The sequence below is a fragment of the Amyelois transitella genome, chromosome 6, assembly GCF_032362555.1.
Source record: "Amyelois transitella isolate CPQ chromosome 6, ilAmyTran1.1, whole genome shotgun sequence".
NCBI lineage: Eukaryota > Metazoa > Arthropoda > Insecta > Lepidoptera > Pyralidae > Amyelois > Amyelois transitella.
This window is the reverse complement of record NC_083509.1, coordinates 9,716,899-9,734,457: the sequence shown is the minus strand read 5'-3', so window position 1 is coordinate 9,734,457 and position 17,559 is coordinate 9,716,899. Positions and strand designations below refer to the sequence as shown.

The following is a 17,559-nucleotide window of genomic DNA, read 5'->3' as shown; positions in this document are numbered from 1 at the left end:
TTATATTAACGTTCTTTTAACACGGTTTTATACACGTTAGGGGTTTAAATAATATATTAAATTTTATTGAGAGAGGAAAGTTACAACATGCAACAATGGATTCTTTGAGTCGCCCTTTAGAACATTTTTGTACATAAAATACCATCGCCCGCATTAAAGTTTAATTCCCTTCTTTCTCGTTCGCATAGAAATAATCAATTTTTTCTAAGGTCGAAAATATATTTGTATCAAGTTTCATTTTAATCCGTTCAGCGGTTTGACTGGGAAGAGTATTAAACGGTATTGGACTTTTGCGATCATTAGATATCTATTCCATTATAATTCATTTGAAAAATTATATGCTCATTACCTAGCTACGTGGAAGTTAAATTTGCGGCACCGTACTCTGGAAACAACCACCTACTAAACTAACTAATTAAGGTAATAGCACTCTCAAAAATTGAAACACGTGTAGTGAAAGGCTACATTTACCTTACATTTACTTTAGCTACATTAGTACATTAACTTTCGCTGCATTGCAGTAATACTATGGACACCGTTTGGCAGAGAAATGAGATCTCCAAATCACATTGCAGTATGGACAAAATTTCTTGATTTATTTGTGTTGTTTGTTTTTGAAATTAAGTAGGTAACCTACACACTCAATTCTTACATGATCTAAATATATGTTCTTTCTTTGCATAGGTATACTTTAAATTGGCTACTGGTATAAAATAATTATAATTCACGGGTACTACTTTTAGTAAACCACTATTCGTGTATACCATTTATTTGGTTTTATTTGATATTGTCATTGAGATTTTGGATTACTTATCTTTGCTAAAAGATATTATCTCTAATCCATTGATTGTTTTTTTTTATATATAAATTGTTAAATTCACTGGCCACCAATAAAAATAGTTGTAGATTTTAAAGATAAGAAAGAACGTGATCGTCTTTTTTAAATTTCTCACATAAATTGGATCACTGAAGTAAGTTATTATTTTTTGTGTTTTTATTTTATTTTCTGCATATGTAAAGAGTAATTAATTTTACCCCAGCTCTAATATTTTACTTTCTAATTTTTTTAATACGTTTGATTAAGTTTATGTGAAAGGCAATCATAAAATATAGGTCTAAGTCTGGCAGAGTTGGCAAATCGCCAGCATGAGCGATCGTTGGAGCCAAGGACTCGACATCACGATACTGAAGCAAACTGATTTTTATCACAATTTATTACACCGCAAAATCGCTGCGAAAGGTTGAAAGTAAATATATCTTTTGATTTCCCATATAATTATAAGTACCTTTTCTCCTATTAAAACTAAAAAGTTTTAATATAATATCCGTCAATCATATTTCCTATAGCTTATAGTTCCAATCAAACACGATATAAACTCACACATTGACACCATTTTTTCCATTTTGTCAATCGCACCCACACGCAGTTTTTATCTGCACTTTTTCCAGTCTTCGGCATTAGGTTAGGCTTTGGATCTACATCGACGACATAGCGAAATTCTCACCCGAACTAAACTAAATAGTGTGCAAGTTAGAGTAAAAAAAAAACTTTACGATTTAAAGAAATTATACAATTATAAATACGAACAACCGGCCAGTGTGACTCTAGCTTTATAGCGTAGCGGTATCGTCGTAGCAAAGTTTTTAGCCGCACGTAGCACTTATGTTCAGTTTTTAAAGCTGTGTAAGTAAAAAAATATGAAATATTACAATTACATTAAAAGTGCATAATCTTTTTCGATTGATATGAGGCGATACAGAACCGTGGTTACCTGTTACTCAATCCTGATTGTGATGGTTCACAGCGAGGTGGACGCCGGGCTCTTTTCCAGGAAAATAAGAATTTGATCTACTTAATTAGTAAATTAAACTTATAAATAAATATATATATTTAAAAATATTTTAATTTGTTTTAGGCGATTCGCGATCACTACAAGTGGAAGGGAGCGCGTTCGAGCGCGCGGCGGAGTTGCTGCGGCGGTCGCCGGAGTTCACCGTGCTGGCCTCGCTGCGCCAGGAGCCGGCCAACTCCGGCACCATCCTCTCTTTCTCACACGGATATAACAGGTAGGAATACCCAAAAAAAAAAATAAGTTTGAAAATATTGAACTAATTCGGTGTAATTTTTTTCTATATCTAACAATGATTTTATAAAAGTACCTATATGATATAAGATGAGTTTTAAAATGATTTTTATGTTTTTTTTATGATCTTTCATAAATGTACATGTTAAATATTAATGCTTTTGTTGATTTGATGTCGAGTAGAGAGATAGAGATGATCTGGCCACACCGCGGCGGAGAGCGATGTACGGTGGCGGAGCGGAGCGGGTTGGTGCGAGACCTCACGGTGAGTTCTAGATCTCAACATCGCTGCGCGCGCACGCATTGCGCCGAGCGCCCGATGCGTGCGCGCGCATAGGGGAGAATCATGTATCTTGGAATGTCCTGTGCCTCGGAATGTCCTCCTCGATCCATCTGTTGACCTAATTGCGCTCACTGTGACCTCTGCATGGATGTATGTGTGCGCGGGCCGGTTGCATGCGCCCGCGAACCGCCGCCGTCCGTCTTGTGTTCTGTGTCTTGACGTGTTGTGTTTGTATCTGTCCATCCCTACCGACCTCTCGATGTTCATCTGGATGTTAATGTTAGATGCGCGGCCGGCCGCTCCGAGGACACCGCCGGGCCCTCCGCACTTGCATTCCAAGCGACATGGGAATCCGCATTGTCTCGTTTTATGTATGACGACGGACGATTCGCCGCGGTCGTCGCTCCTACCGGGGGATCGCCCGCGAAGTCGCCCGTCGTTCGGTGACGTCTCTCCCAAATTATCAGCGCCAAGTCGGACACAGAGACGCTCGCATCTCGCGATCTCAGATACGTCAAAGACTCGGTCGGCACCGAACGCGATTCGTTCCGAGGTACATGGTCCCCTATCCTGGCCGAGCGATATTGAGATGTAGAGCGAGCCGAGGTCCGCTCGCGGCCGGTCGCGCCCCGTTCGCGGAATATGTGTGTTGTTTGCTTTGTTTATGTGTACCTCGGAACAGTTCGCTCGGGCGCGGCGGAGTCATTCCGAGAGCGAGTATAGTGCAGCGGTGTGGGTGCGCAGGTACCTGGAGGTGCAGTCGAGCGGGCGGCGGGACGAGGTGCGGCTGCACTACGTGGCGGCGGGCGCGGCGGCGGCGCGGGTGGAGACCTTCCCGTTCCGGCTGGCGGACGGCGCGTGGCACCGGCTGGCGCTGGCGGTGTCCGGCGCGCAGGCCACGCTGCTGGTGGACTGCCACCCGCTGTACCGCCGGCTCATCCCGCCGCCAGACCGGAACTTCACTCAACCACAACTCTCCTTATGGGTGGGACAGAGAAATAGCAAGCATTCTTTATTTAAGGTATGTTCCTCGAAATTGTCACATATAATTGTAATAATTTGCTTAAAGTACTTTCTGCACTTTAAATAAAACTTTTAATACTACATAACGTTACCTATGTCGTTTGAATTTCAGGGTGCCCTTCAAGACGTGAGACTAGTGAGCGGTCCGCACGGCTACCTGGCGCAATGTCCGGGGTTGGACTCGGAGTGTCCCACTTGTGGACAGTTCGCGTTACTGCAGGCCACAGTGCAAGAGCTCACAACGCATATCCATGACCTTTCTCTCAAGGTAAACATTATATACCACACTGCACTCCTTGATAAAAAGCTGTTCATTTTCAAAACAAAACAAAAACTTTTTAATTCAAATTAATCTAGGTACCTTCGAACTCAGAATTCTCGTACTTAAATCTGATTTTTGAGTGGCAAAGAGAATTTTAAGGCGACTGATGATTACGAAATATTTTGTTTTCGCAGTTGGTAGGCACAGAGGCGAGGCTGGCGCGGCTGGAACAGTGCGACTGCCAGAAATCGTGCTACTCCAACGGCACCGTCCACGCCGACGGCGCCACTTGGCAAAGAGACTGCAATCGATGCTCCTGCGTGGTAACTCCTATTTCCATAAATAGATATCTGACTTACCCACTCTAAGGTAGCAGTCATCTTAAGCGGATCCCAGGCTCACTTACTTCATTAACTAAATACCTATCTTTTTATAAGTTATTATTTGAAGAAACTTTTCTGACGTAAAATATTTCATGAACTTTTAGTACACTACAAAAGTGGGTGGGGTATTGTAATACATACATATAGTTACGTTTATATCCCTTGCGTGGTACACACAGACAACAGGCTTGAAAAGACTTAGTTGAAAGGCCAGGTTCAGCTGTATGGCTTTATGATGGAATTAAGATTCAAATAGTGATAGGCCCATCGCCTACAAGAGGAATCTCAAGTTTAAAAGCCTATCCCTTTACAACCTTTTACGACATCCTTGGGAAAGATATGGAGTAGATCTATTCTAAAGTGCCGGAAACCATACGGCACAAATAATATACATATTGTAATCGAATATTGTAACAAAATATTTGTACCGAATTTCAGCACGGAGAGATAACGTGCAGGCCAGTAGAGTGTGATAGAACAGATTGTAAGAATCCAGTGTTACATCCAGGAGAATGTTGTCCAACATGTTTAAGTGAGTATACTTACACAAGAAAATAAATGAACTCGTTCCTTGGTCGTTTCGCTCTTTGGTTTTATTATTTCAATTTCATTTTTTATTTTAATTGAAAGAGAATTATCTATTGGAGCATTTTATTAACCCTTTAACCGCCACACTTAATATTAGTTGTCGTGACCCCAGCGCCAGGTACATTAAAACGACAAATAAATACCTACAACAAATAGAGATGTTAAGTAGTACCTACGTATAGGTATCGATATTTCTTTCGAAACGCACATGCGTCTTTTTAAAAGATAACACACATTTCGACTATATTTGAGGGGAGTACAGATCTGTCATTTATTTGTATTAATTAATTTTCAGGACACTGTTTACTTATGGGCAACTTATACGAGCACGGCGAGCGTTTCGTGCCCAAGGAGTGCGCCGAATGTGTCTGTCACGACGGGAACATGCAGTGCACGCGCGTGGACCCCGAGACGGCGTGCCCGCCGCTGCCGTGCGACCCGCCCGACCAGTTCACCGTGCCCGGGGAGTGCTGCAAGTTCTGCCCGGGTAACTATCTTTCTTTGTCTTTCTCTCTAATTAATTCTCGATTAGAGCAGTTGCCACTAAAGATCGGAACCCATATGAATGTTCGACGGCCTCTGTGGCGCAGCGGCAGTATGTCCCATACCACAGACAAGCGTCTGTGGTATGGGAGGTCCCGGATTTGAATCCCGGTCAGGGCATGATGAGAAAATAACTTTTTCTGATTTCTGATTCTTGTTTGCCTAAAACTAAATATATTATACTGAAAAGAAAACTTTGCAGGCGTGGACTACTGCAGCATGGGCCACTCGTGTGACGAGAACGCCACCTGTATGAATCTCAACACCAAATACACCTGTACGTGCAACCAGGGCTTCCGGGGCGATGGCCTCACTTGTCAAGGTTCGTTATTTATATACACTTCTTAATCTTTTTTCCTAACCTCCCAAGATTCACAGGCCTCGTCTAGAAATGAACCAAGAATTTTTTTTGTAAATAGCCTCATATTTTCTCTGGTTACGTCTTTTTTGGGGATAGTCAGAAAACAATACAGAACGACTCTTAACGAACAATTATTAAGCATGGATCTTGTATTATATGTATTTAGTTGCGAGTAGAGATTTCTCTCATGGAAAACATCGGCGTTAATAGTATAGTTTATTTACAAAAATCTATCAATAAAAAAAGAATTGTTTCTCACGGAATAGATTGATCCTCAGATCTTGTACCTTGCATTTAAAATTCTAACCCCTCACAGATGTGGATGAATGTCAAGAGGCGGGCGGAATCCACGGCCACCATTGCCACTCGAACACGAGGTGCGTCAACGTTGTGGGCAGCTACGTGTGCCAGTGTCTGCCCGGGTACATCAGAAAGGACAAGTTCAACTGCGTCGAGGTGAATATTACCGCTGTTTATTATTATACGAGCGTTTCCTTCAGCTCCGCTTGAGTTATACTAAAATTATCTTTATGTACACGATTAACTAACCGCCGCTGATGTGTTTCATCCTGCAGTTCGCTTAGGACAAATTTGACTGATAATATCACGTAGGCCACGAGTATGTCTGTCACCTTTATATAATAATACCACATTTTTCTTTATACTTTATTTTTCGTTGTTATAATTTACTTTTTGTATAAAAAATAGTGTTTGGAAATCTGTAATTGTTTGAAAATTATGTTCGCTTTTGCAATTCTTGGTGTAAGTTTTACTGACGAGATTTTAACGTATAAAAAAACCAGAAAAAGCACCTGCGTCATAATGAAACTCTTATTTCTGTTCCTGTGGGAATTTTTGTGAATTTTCTCATAGTGAGATTCGCTGGATTTGGGCTGTGCGATTCTATCACTCAATCAGTATCTCCTTTAAAGAAGAAAGATAAAGTTAGATTAAAAATAAGCACTCGTACACTTAGACAAAAATAAGTAATTTGGCACTGTTCAGGTGGACGAATGCGCGAGCGCAGCGCACGGCTGTCACGAGCACGCCGCGTGCGCCAACACTCCGGGCTCCTACTCGTGCCGCTGTCTCGACGGGTACGCGGGCGACGGGTACAATTGCGCACGTCAGTACCATTTATATTATCTTTGTAATAGTTTAATAGGCTAGGTTCACAATAACAAATCCATTCCTCCTTGCCATTGGTTCAATAAATGTTTTAACTGGCTTTAGGGACCAACTAGTTGCTTTTTCTTCTTCTATTTCCAAGTATAATTTCATGTCTTAATATTGTACGTTTTGTCAAATTGCTCCCCAGATAAGCATTGTTATTATCCTTCTTAAATTTGGAACTGCTGTAACTTAAACAGGACAAACAATAAATATATGTATGTCAGATAAATCGACTAGGCATTAATTTTGATTACAGCGATATGCACAGGCGGTTGCTTGAATGGCGGCGTGTGCGCGGCTCCCGAACATTGCTCGTGTCCGCGCGGGTTCGGCGGCGTGCGGTGCGAGCGAGATGTGGACGAGTGCGCGCTCGTGGCCGCCCCGCCCGACGTGTCGGCCACGAGCGCGCACCCGCCGCCCGCGCACCCCGCCGCGCACGCGCCCTGTGTGCCGCGCGCGCTGTGCGTCAACACGCCCGGCTCGTACTACTGTGTGTGCGGCGACGGATACAGGAGGGATCCGCAACAAGACCACTGTGAAGGTGAGAGATTTGGAACACAAAAACGACATGACAAAGTAAATTTCCAATATCTATGCTCTTTACTTACCTGGTTATGGGTATGCTAGACATAAATTGGAAGATACTTCTTACTTCCAACATCTCGATAGTTAAGGCACTTGTGACAGACAGACACTTCTTGAATTTCAGACGTAGACGAGTGCGCTGAAAATTTCCACACGTGCGACTCTAGCGCGCGATGTGTTAACGTCGACGGCGGCTTCCGATGTGAATGCAAAACAGAACCTTGCGAACTTAGTAAGTACATTTAAAATAATCCAAAATAAATAATTCCGAAACTAACATAAGTCATTCAACTATTACGAAACTTAGACACAACAAAAATATTACAGACGTATAATACAGAAGTAGCAACGTATTTATCTTACAATCCTGGATCATAATTATAGGCCCTGACCTCCTCAAGAGGATAAACGGCAGTGTGATAAAGAATGAAACTGGTGGGCTTTAAATAAATGTAACACTGTTTGTCAGGTTGTTCGTGGCAAGGCAAAGTGATGTCGGACGGGTCGCGCTGGGCGGAGGAGGGCGGGTGCCGGCGCTGCGCGTGCCGCGGCGGCGTCGCCACGTGCGAGCGCGCGCCGTGCGACTGCGATCTCAGGGACAACCGCACTTCCTCGGTGAGTACTTTTAATATCACTGTTGTGGAGTGTTTGACTTAACAGGTCACATTGTAGACCGGACAAAGTGAAAAGAGAAAAGTCATAAATCATGACCCTGAAGCAAGTGGCGGAGGATACAACTGGAAACACAAGGGTGAGAAGTAGTGTTGGTGTTGCCTCCATTTGGTATCGCAGCTAGCCAGGTAAGCCAGGCGTTTCATTGAAACGACGTCTGCCTGCTGTCCGGCAAAAGTTGTTATGCCATATATATATTTTTTTAGTAATTTCTAGTAAAAAGAATGTTAAGGGTGGACAGCCCTTATCACTTAGGGGGTATGAAAAATAGATGCTGGCTGATTCTCAGATCTACCTAATATGCTAACAAAATTTCATTAGAATCGGTCAAGCCGTTTCGGAGGAGTACGGGAACGAGCAACACACAAGAATTTTATATATACGATGTTCAAAAAATTAAATAAAAACAATTCAGAGAGACTTCTGAAAACTGTGCTCTGTTTTTTCACACTAATATGTATGTGAAATTGCTTGCAGTCATTGACCACGGACGCGTCGCTGGGCGTGGCGCCGGCGTCGTGCTGCCCGCACTGCGAGCCGCGGTTCCACTGCCGCCACCAGGAGATGCACCACGTCACCTTCCGCAGCGGCGAGCGCTGGCTGTACCAGTGTCAGATCTGCGAGTGTCTTGTGAGTATTGCTTGCAGTCACATTGATTGATTGTTACTGACGTCACTTCCGACCACGACCCTGGATTGGGTAAATCAGATTTGTACACAAAACAGCCTGTTGCCTCAATAAGTTTCCTCACGACGTTTCTTCTTATCGTAAGTGCATACGTTAGCAATAAAATTAATATATAGTCAACAAGGAGTCAGATCTTTCTGCCGCTAACTGAACATAACTTAGAAAAAGAGTTGTTACATAGCCGCGGTAGAAAACTGGAAAATGGCATCATCAAACTAACAAGAACACTGAACAATTCCAGCTGGGCGAGGTGGACTGCTGGGAGCCGGAGTGCGAGGAGAGCGGCTGCTGCTCGGCGAGCGCGGCGCCGCACCGCCTCGCGCTGGCGGGCTGCGCGGCGCCGCCCTGCCCCGCGTGCCAGGTGCGACACGCTTCACACTGCTTCACAGACATACATGCTTGATGACCGTGACCGTGACAGTTACCAGTAGGGCTACCGACGATGGCTGTTCGTACACATACTAAAGTACTAAACGTGGAAATACAGGTGCAACAAATAAAGATAACAATAGAAATCGGTAACATATTCAATCTTAGTATTCAATCAAACAAACAAAAAGACAAAATTTGATGTTTCCAGAAAGAGCATTATCTCAGCATATATTACATTCATTATTGAACGAACGGACTTTGTTTCTGACACTTTTTTATTGGAGCAGCTGAATGGATTTTGCGTAAATTTGCTACTTTCGAATGATATAATCCTTTGTATCTTTTTATCAAAATGTTGAGTGTAAAAGTTTAAAGCTCTGGGTATCCTGTATTGTAATGCCACCTTTGTACGTAGAGCTGTCGTTGGTCAGAATATAGTTGAATAATTTTCATGGGATACTTTGAATGACATCGCTATATCAATATGCTGAATTGCTAAACCAATACCTTCCCATTCGAAGACCATAAAATACAGTATTTAATATTTGACGAGTTATTCAGATGCTTAGGTATCAGAAGTGAAGTAGATATCTTGTTACAAAATTTAATTATGTTGTACATCTTTAATAATATCTTTTAATAAGACGACTCAAAACTAGCGATTCTTTACTTTACTGAAATCTTAGTACATGAAATTAATAAAATATTATTTTAAGTAATCTGAAAAAATGATTTCGGTTCTAATATGATTTTGTAAATTACTTTTCTCATTTAATAAGGCTAAACTTTAAATTGTGTGCTAACTAACATATCCCTTGCTTCATCGACATCCTAAAATCTGCTCTGGATATATAATTGCTTGTCGTCATATGGCATTTTTAAATGCTAACATCAGATGCTAACTCTCTCATAAAGTTTGGCAGTTCAAGTGGCCATACTTATACTGACCCACAGTGTATAGAAATTTACTTAAATAATATTCATAACTGCTTTTCGTGTTTTACTTCTTTGCTATTTGATTATTGATTAATAACATTTTCCTAAATTGTACATTTCTGATTAATGTTACAAGTAAGAATAAAGTCTACTTCGCAATGTCATTCTTACTATAGGTAGGTATTATACGTTTTACACCACAGTTTTGAATATTTAGTGGTGCAAAATCAATAAACATCCGTTTTGGTTTTTCATCCGACTAATAAGTCTAGTAAAATAAATATTTTGATAGGTTCGACTAAAATTAGATTTGAAAATAATTAAGTTTAAAATGGAATTAAAATATTGCGAACAAGCGTAAAATTTGTAATTAATTTAAAACATATAGCTTCAACTTCTTGCGTAATTGTCTTGCTTGCCTTCCTATACACTGTGAGTCGGCCTGGCTTCGGACGCTTCCGATTGGTCCGTGTGACAGCGTCGTTTCCGCTTGTTGCAGGGCGCGCAGTGTGCTACTTTGGTGAGCAATCTCGCGTGTTGTGTGCATCGGTAACCATCCCCACTCTTCTTATTCATTCATACATTTGCTCTATTAACACGGTGTTTATTTTAACGCTTGAATCTTTGCCTCGCTAAGAAAATAATGATTTAGAGTTGATTGCCATTAATCAATTCTCAATCCTGTTAAAATTGCTATTTCTCGCGAAGCGGAAGTTTTAATAAGCGAATCAAAGACGATCTCATTTTTCCAATGTTTTTTTCTGTTGCATGTGTTATCATTTACTTATTCATCAGGCATGGTCCTCTATATTTGCTCCTGACTTTTACAGGCATGAGATATTTACATATTTACCTAGATAATTGAAATATTTAAATTCCTATATTCACTTTTTAGTTTTTTTTTTTCATCGAAGTCGATACAATTATTTTCTAGTCTATTTTACTTTATCACTTCATAAACATGTCACGTATTCACGATAGAGTAATAGTAGGAATTGTATTCACATGACGAACATGTATTATGTAAACGTTAGTATCTCACATTTGTGTGAAAGTGTTGTGAGTTGTGTCCTTGTAGATACTTGTAATATACTATATTAGCCATAGTGACTCTGACACGTTTATGTTGTGTATATGTGGCAAAATAAACCAGAGTTACACTCAGTCTTTGCTTTATAAAATTTGTGCAGCGAAATTTTTGAAGACTCTTTGTGTACCATGTTTTTTTTTTCTAAAGATCGTGCGTTAAGCGTCAAGCATCTTATATGAAATGTTTTAATAAAGTGAAGGCTTTGGGCGACAATTGTGTTAATGTATTGATTGTGTGTGTACTGAGTGTGTGGTTGGTGCGGCAGAGCGCGCGGCACGGCGACGGCGCTGGCGCTGCTGGCGCTGTGGTGGGGGCGGGGGCGCGCGGCGCACCGCAAGCACCGCGGCGCGCGGCGCTAGAGCCGCCCTGAGACACCGCACATCCCACTCACCTATTTATTCTAGATAGATCTAATGTTAACTAATTGAGGCGGGCGCGCGACCCACTCGACGGCCTTAACTTAGCGAGCGGAGACCCGCGCCCGCTCGCGCTCCGCCCGGAACCGCCTTGTGATATATTACGGGAAGGGTCGCGGGGAACTCGATTCGTATTTCGTTATAGCAATATTTAGTGTTACGCATAGGTAGGTAGCTGGGCGGGTCGCGGTCGCGGCGGTTCCGGTGCACGGCGCCTTTACAATTAGTGTTTTTGATTTCGCGCGGCATTTGTCACTACAAATTTAGGCGGCCTCGGTTTGTAATGTTTTTCTCTATAGATATAAAAAAATTCCTAGTTCGCAGTATTAATATAGGCGAAACTTAATATTCTGTAATGTTACGAAGGTTATTATACTCGACCCTCATAGAGTTCCTATTATAAGACGCACAGTAATGTCTCGTGAAATCAAGACACTCCTATCGGCTCCGACCCGACACGAGCATATCATAGTGAGGATTTGTAGTGTCAAGTTACGACGTAGAATGTGTGTGCAGCGCGTGAATGTGTGGTTGGGCTCGTGTCGTGCGGAGTGCGCCGGCGCACGCCGTGCCTTCCTTGGCGCCCTCGCAGCTCCTCCACTTTATAATCTTCCAATTCTAAATTTAACGATAATGTCGTATGCTTCAAATTATTAAACTAGATTCTTAACAGTACTATTTAGCTATTGTTGTGAATATAATATTATGTAATATAGCGAGGGGTTGCGAGTGTCCTCCGGAGACAGATGGCGTGCGATACGGTGGTATGTGAGTAATAGCCTTTGAACATAGCCAGAGACTGTGCATCTATCTTTTCCTGTATGTATTAAACTAATAGATATATTACAAATGTTTTTTTACAACCTTTTTTGGACATGGCAATAGTTACAATGTCCAAAAAAAGATTGTAAAAAATTATCAGGCTTATATTCTATATCACAGACCAGTCCAAGATAGCAGCCTCATTACATAATTTTTAAAAAGATACCTACTTATATTACAATTCGAACCAGAAAATATATTTTTTTGCCTGCGGCCTGTACTTAACTCATTAAATGTAGTTGGTAATTTTGCATTTCGCGACAATGTAAATTAATTTAACATATTACTTTATACATTTGCCAATTTACTTTTACCTGTGTAATTTTAACCATAATTCAACAATTAATATAATTTCGGAAGTAAATATTTACAGTAAATCCAAATGAAATCATAGATGTAATAGATATCTGTAGGCTCTGTTCAGATGCACAAATGAACTTGGCGAAGGTTTTAGTGCGCAGAGCGCGGCTACAGCGCGCGCGGCGGGCGGGGCGCGGCGGCGGCGGCTGGCGGCAGCTTCTTCAATTATAATATTACGTAATATTTTAATACTAGAAATAGTCTGTAAATGAGTAGTAAGTATAGTGTCCGCCGGCTGCCGCCGCCCCTCTTACGCCATGTTGTACGAAATTTTTCATAATATATTATAGTTTTTGTTTGTCTTTATATAGAAATCGTTTTCTTGTATAATTTAAAATAACCAAAAATAGGTACCAAATATAGAAAAAATATGATTGTTTCTTAATTTTCATAAAGCATTTTGATGCTTGCATGTTGTATTGTGTTCAAAAAATGAAAATTAAAAAAGATATACCGAATCTTGTCGTTTTCTTTTATCAATGGTCTTTCCAAAAGTAATATTTTCTTCTAAATAAAGTATTTGGATTACTTGTTAATACCCATTGGAGTTATAATTATTTTATTATTCAACAACAAGAATTAATACAAGATAAATAAAAAAAAAGAATTGACTGCAACAATATTTGACCAAATAGATAAAATAAATTAAATATTCAACCAAAAGATACTCGTTTGTTAAGGACTTTACTTTAGATAGAAGATTTTCACGTAAACGCAAAACTTTAATATAACGTGCTAATAATAACGTGTCATATAATTACGTCGTTCTTTTAATAAAAGAGCGGCAAAATTATATGCATTATTAATAAACAACAAAAATAGGTGTATTCACATCTGTGGCACGGGATTGGGGAGGAGAGTGGGGGAGGTGACGGACACGAGGGGAGGTGCGCCGTGAGGGGTGATGCAGGCGATGCGCAGGTGCTGCGGTTTGGCGGCCTCGCGGCGTTCCACCACGTTGATCACCAACGTGTACACGGTCGTGAACAGGATCAGGCCCTAGTAGATAACCGATGTCTTTTATCCATACTTTAATTTAATTGTGAATGCGAGAGGTTTGTTTGTAACGATTTCAAGGCTAAACGGGTGGACCGATTTTGGTGAAATTTTGTTTATCCGGGGTCCAATATAAGTTTCTTTTATCTAGAAATTCCTCTCACCAGTGCGGCCGCAAGGTGTTTGTATTAAAATCAATTATTGAATGATCAGATAATCTAGCGTCTTTTAAGAGTACTTGACAACTGAAACCGTTCCAATACCTAAAGGTCGAATTTTTCAAACGATTCTTCAGATATCTAGATAAAGAAATACTAGCCTAGCGCCGAAAGAATAAAATAATTGTTATTCTATGGCCAGCCAACCATCGCAACGGTTTCAGACACATTAATATGAATGTATTGGTATATTTAAGTGACTAAGGTTTCTTGGTGCCGTGTGGTTCCCGGCACCAATACAAAAAACAATGGGACCACTCCATCTCTTTCCCGTGGATGTCGTAAAAGGTGACTAAGGGATAGGCTTACATGCTTGAGATTCTTTTTAAGGCGATTGGCTAGCAACCTGTCACTATTTGAATCTCAATTCTATCTTAAAGCCAAATAGCTGAACGTGGCCATTCAGTCTTTTCAAGACTGTTGGCTCTGTCTACCCCGCAAGGGATATAGACGTGATTATATGTATGTATGTATGTATGTACTAAGGTTTCTTTACCATGATCAGTATGAGCGCTGAGGCCATCACGCTCAGCGAGTTGATGAAGTGGCGCAACTCGGCCAGCGCTGGCTGCAGGCAGCCGGAGTGGTACAGGGGCGTCTCGCACAGCTCCGTACGCTACGAAATGGTTATTTATTAGGTTAGGAATAATAAACAGTGAAATTATGCCATTAGAATATTTTAATTACAATATGGGAAATAAAAAAAAATAACAATTAAGTTCAAGGGCACCGGAATACTAGACATAAATAACGTAAGGTAAATTCAACACCGCCAGTAGCATTCTTCTCCTGCTCCTATCATATTTTAAGCGGTTTCAACCAAGACTATTCGGAAGCCGGAGCGCCTCGTCAGTAATGAATTAAATAACAGGCAGACACATTGACTTGACATTTACATGAACAAAACTGACGGACATATTAAATAAAAAAATGACAATCGATTTGACTAGCACGACGACCAGACAAGACGCCTTGAACTATCTGAAATCTTGTGTTTCATTGTGACTGACCCACCAGACCGCCGGCCCGTTCACTGCCCTTATGGGGAAGAATCGTGATTTTATGTATGTGTTTATCAAGCTTCACTGTTGTGGTGCATCATAGCCGGAACGCTTACCTTCCCGTACATGACTCTGCCACAGCACGAGGGCGGCAGCGAGCGCCGGTGCTGGTACCAGTCGGAGTACGACATCACGCCGCAACACTTGAGCTATTTGTGGAATATAGTTTATTTCATTGTTAAGATTGCATGAAAAGATTATGAATGTTAATGAAGCAAAACAAGTATTTGCCTATCCCTCTGGGAAAGAGGCGTGGTAAAAAAAGGAAGATATCGTAGACGAAGTGGAAGAAATAAATAAATACATAATGTATGTATATTATATTTATTTCTGCCAATTTATCTTCATAGATACCCAAGTGCCATCATTATTGGACAAATACGAATATTATGAGCGAGTGTAGCATCAAGCTAATATTAGACACCACGATCAAATTTTCATACTAATGTTAATTACCTCGAGTTGCATAGCGGCGAAGGAGCTACGGACAGAAGCGTCGAAGGGTTCGTAGGTCATGGCGCGCAGCATGCTGGCGTTCAGCACGTCTGGCTCCCGCAGCGTGCGCGACAGCGAGCTCGTCGACGAGAGACCAGTAGAAAGAAGCATCAGGCTCACACTTGACACCACGATCAACTGCAAAATCATTTCAGTTTTTTGAATAACCTGCACATCTTTGGCACTTTAAAGTACGTATCAGTCTCATGTTTTTTTTCTAAAAGTGACTTGTTCTTTTTAACACCAGTGGAATCATGGCATTAGAAATAACACTCAAGTAAACGATAAGAGCTTACTCTAATTATAAAAAGTAAGATAAGTTTTTGCATTTGCATGTACTGTATTGAGAGTATAGCAGCTATTTAGTACAAAAATATTTATAAAAATCTTATTACTTCCATATTGACAGGCATTTAAATATTTTAGTCTAAAGGAATAAAGTAGTTTATATACTCAGGTAACTCTATAGACACAATACATCCTACCGGCGTCAGCGACAGATACTTGCTTTGATCCGCAGACTAGACTAGCCGAAGTCACAAATACCCCAATGGTGCTCTTACAGTTAGACGTCATGAACAGAACACGATACACAACACATACTGTAGACGTCAGCGACAGAGACTTGCTATGGTGCGGCACGAGACTAGCCAGCCAGCTCGCGGGTAAACAAAGCAGCGCCGCCGTCACGAACACCGCGCTGGTACTCAGCTCCGGGCCCAGGTCGGTGCTCCAGAAGTAATAGGACATTCTGAGAACGCTCCATATCGTAGAGAAGCAGAGAGCGGCCCCCCCGCTCTGTGAACAAGCGACGATATTTTTTATTTTATGAAAGTATTTAAGCAATTTAAGCACTGTCGTTATTTGAATAGAAAAGATCAAGAGGGTATTTATCGCGGAATCAGCACATTTTTATCCCTCACGGGGTAGACATAACCTATAATTTTGAAAAATCTGAAATGCGACTTTCAGCTGAATAGGTTAATAATGGAATTAAGATTCAAATAGGAGTCGCCCATAAGAAGAATAACAAAGTTTATGCGACTGATAACGTAGTTTTATGACCTTGCCAGTTGGAAGCGCCTAATTCATTCAGTATTTCCTTGGGAGATTTATATCCAGCAGTAATTAAGCAGCATTAAGCTAAAATGATGATAAACTTATATTGAATGTTAAGAATTCTAGCACATCAATATTCTGTTGTTAGACTTACAAGCAGCAGGCCAGCACAAATAAATAGAACAAATGAAACTGTTTTCATTCTTGGTCAAGCTTAACCATTTAACAAATAGATTAATTTTGATTTAAATTTTAATTATATTTTACTGTCAAGCTGACTTCGATCAATTGGAATGACGATTAATGACACTTTTAAAGAAAATAACATAAAATGAAATTATAATAAAATAAAAGAGAAAATGTTTGGACAATTGGAAGCAGCTTCCAACCTTTTTGGGTAGTTACTGTATTATCGCTGCTTAAGAGCGTTGGTGGTCGAATCAATAAGGTGGGTTAAAACTCGTGTTGCGCATAAAGGCATCGATTTAGAATCCCACCCCGGCCATGTACCAATGACTATTCAAAGTTAGGTTCATAAGTTTGATTACTAAGCGATGCTCTTACGGTGAGGGAAAATATCGTGGGAAAACTTGCACATTCAGGCAACTGGATGTGTAACCATATGATCCAATAAGGGTTAGATTCCTCTGCATAGGTTGCGGAGGTCAGACGGGAATCGCTTCGTGAAAAAGCTGACTCACCCTATCCGGGATCCATGGTCATGAGCTTACCGCGGGCTCCTCTCCAGAGGGGTGAAGATGCAACCATGACGAACTATAGCTACGAAGAAAAAGAAGATTGTATTTTCGCTCCGTATTTCTTTTCTTAATTTCCTATTACTGCTACAACTTAAGATGAGAAGAGATTTCTAGTGGTAGGTAGCTTTAGTATAACTGGCAAAGAGTGGTGGGTGAAGTGACTTCTATAGATCTATTTGAGTTTTGTTGAGTTGATATTCTTAGGTCACAAATTCCATGCGTATATCACTCAACTAGCTGTGCGCGGGACTTCGTCCGCATGGAATAGTTATTTTGGGCATCATTGGGCTTCAATGATCAAGGATGAATAATTTTCCCTTTTTTTTCATATT

General features: G+C 40.9%; 2 protein-coding genes across 4 annotated transcripts in view; one reads left to right on the top strand and one right to left on the bottom strand.

Moving 5' to 3' along the window:
- The window catches only part of LOC106131307 (protein kinase C-binding protein NELL1), a 40,264-nt gene extending 27,178 nt beyond the window's left edge, over positions 1–13,086 (top strand). Inside the window, exons 3-18 of one of the 3 annotated variants that reach the window (XM_060944691.1) lie at positions 1,917–2,067; positions 3,112–3,388; positions 3,503–3,658; positions 3,847–3,975; positions 4,474–4,567; positions 4,919–5,110; positions 5,369–5,488; positions 5,844–5,983; positions 6,533–6,653; positions 6,957–7,241; positions 7,410–7,517; positions 7,755–7,900; positions 8,435–8,587; positions 8,886–9,005; positions 10,452–10,472; positions 11,308–13,086. In XM_060944691.1, coding sequence (XP_060800674.1) covers positions 1,917–2,067; positions 3,112–3,388; positions 3,503–3,658; positions 3,847–3,975; positions 4,474–4,567; positions 4,919–5,110; positions 5,369–5,488; positions 5,844–5,983; positions 6,533–6,653; positions 6,957–7,241; positions 7,410–7,517; positions 7,755–7,900; positions 8,435–8,587; positions 8,886–9,005; positions 10,452–10,472; positions 11,308–11,412 — 2,318 coding nt within the window. In that variant the 3' untranslated portion in view covers positions 11,413–13,086. Of the gene's footprint in view, positions 1–1,916; positions 2,068–3,111; positions 3,389–3,502; positions 3,659–3,846; positions 3,976–4,473; positions 4,568–4,918; positions 5,111–5,368; positions 5,489–5,843; positions 5,984–6,532; positions 6,654–6,956; positions 7,242–7,409; positions 7,518–7,754; positions 7,901–8,434; positions 8,588–8,885; positions 9,006–10,451; positions 10,502–11,307 lie in introns of all 3 variants that reach the window. The other 2 variants (XM_060944693.1, XM_060944692.1) reach the window with 2 other exon arrangements.
- A 382-nt stretch (positions 13,087–13,468) lies between these two features.
- On the bottom strand, positions 13,469–16,700 carry LOC106131109 (tetraspanin-9). Its single transcript, XM_060944763.1, has 6 exons — positions 16,624–16,700; positions 16,014–16,208; positions 15,372–15,548; positions 14,972–15,064; positions 14,351–14,470; positions 13,469–13,639 (listed from the first exon to the last, which is right to left on the bottom strand). The coding sequence occupies exons 1-6, from the start codon at positions 16,669–16,671 to the stop codon at positions 13,469–13,471; spliced, it is 804 nt and encodes a 267-aa protein (XP_060800746.1). The 5' UTR covers positions 16,672–16,700.
- Positions 16,701–17,559: the final 859 nt, after the last annotated feature.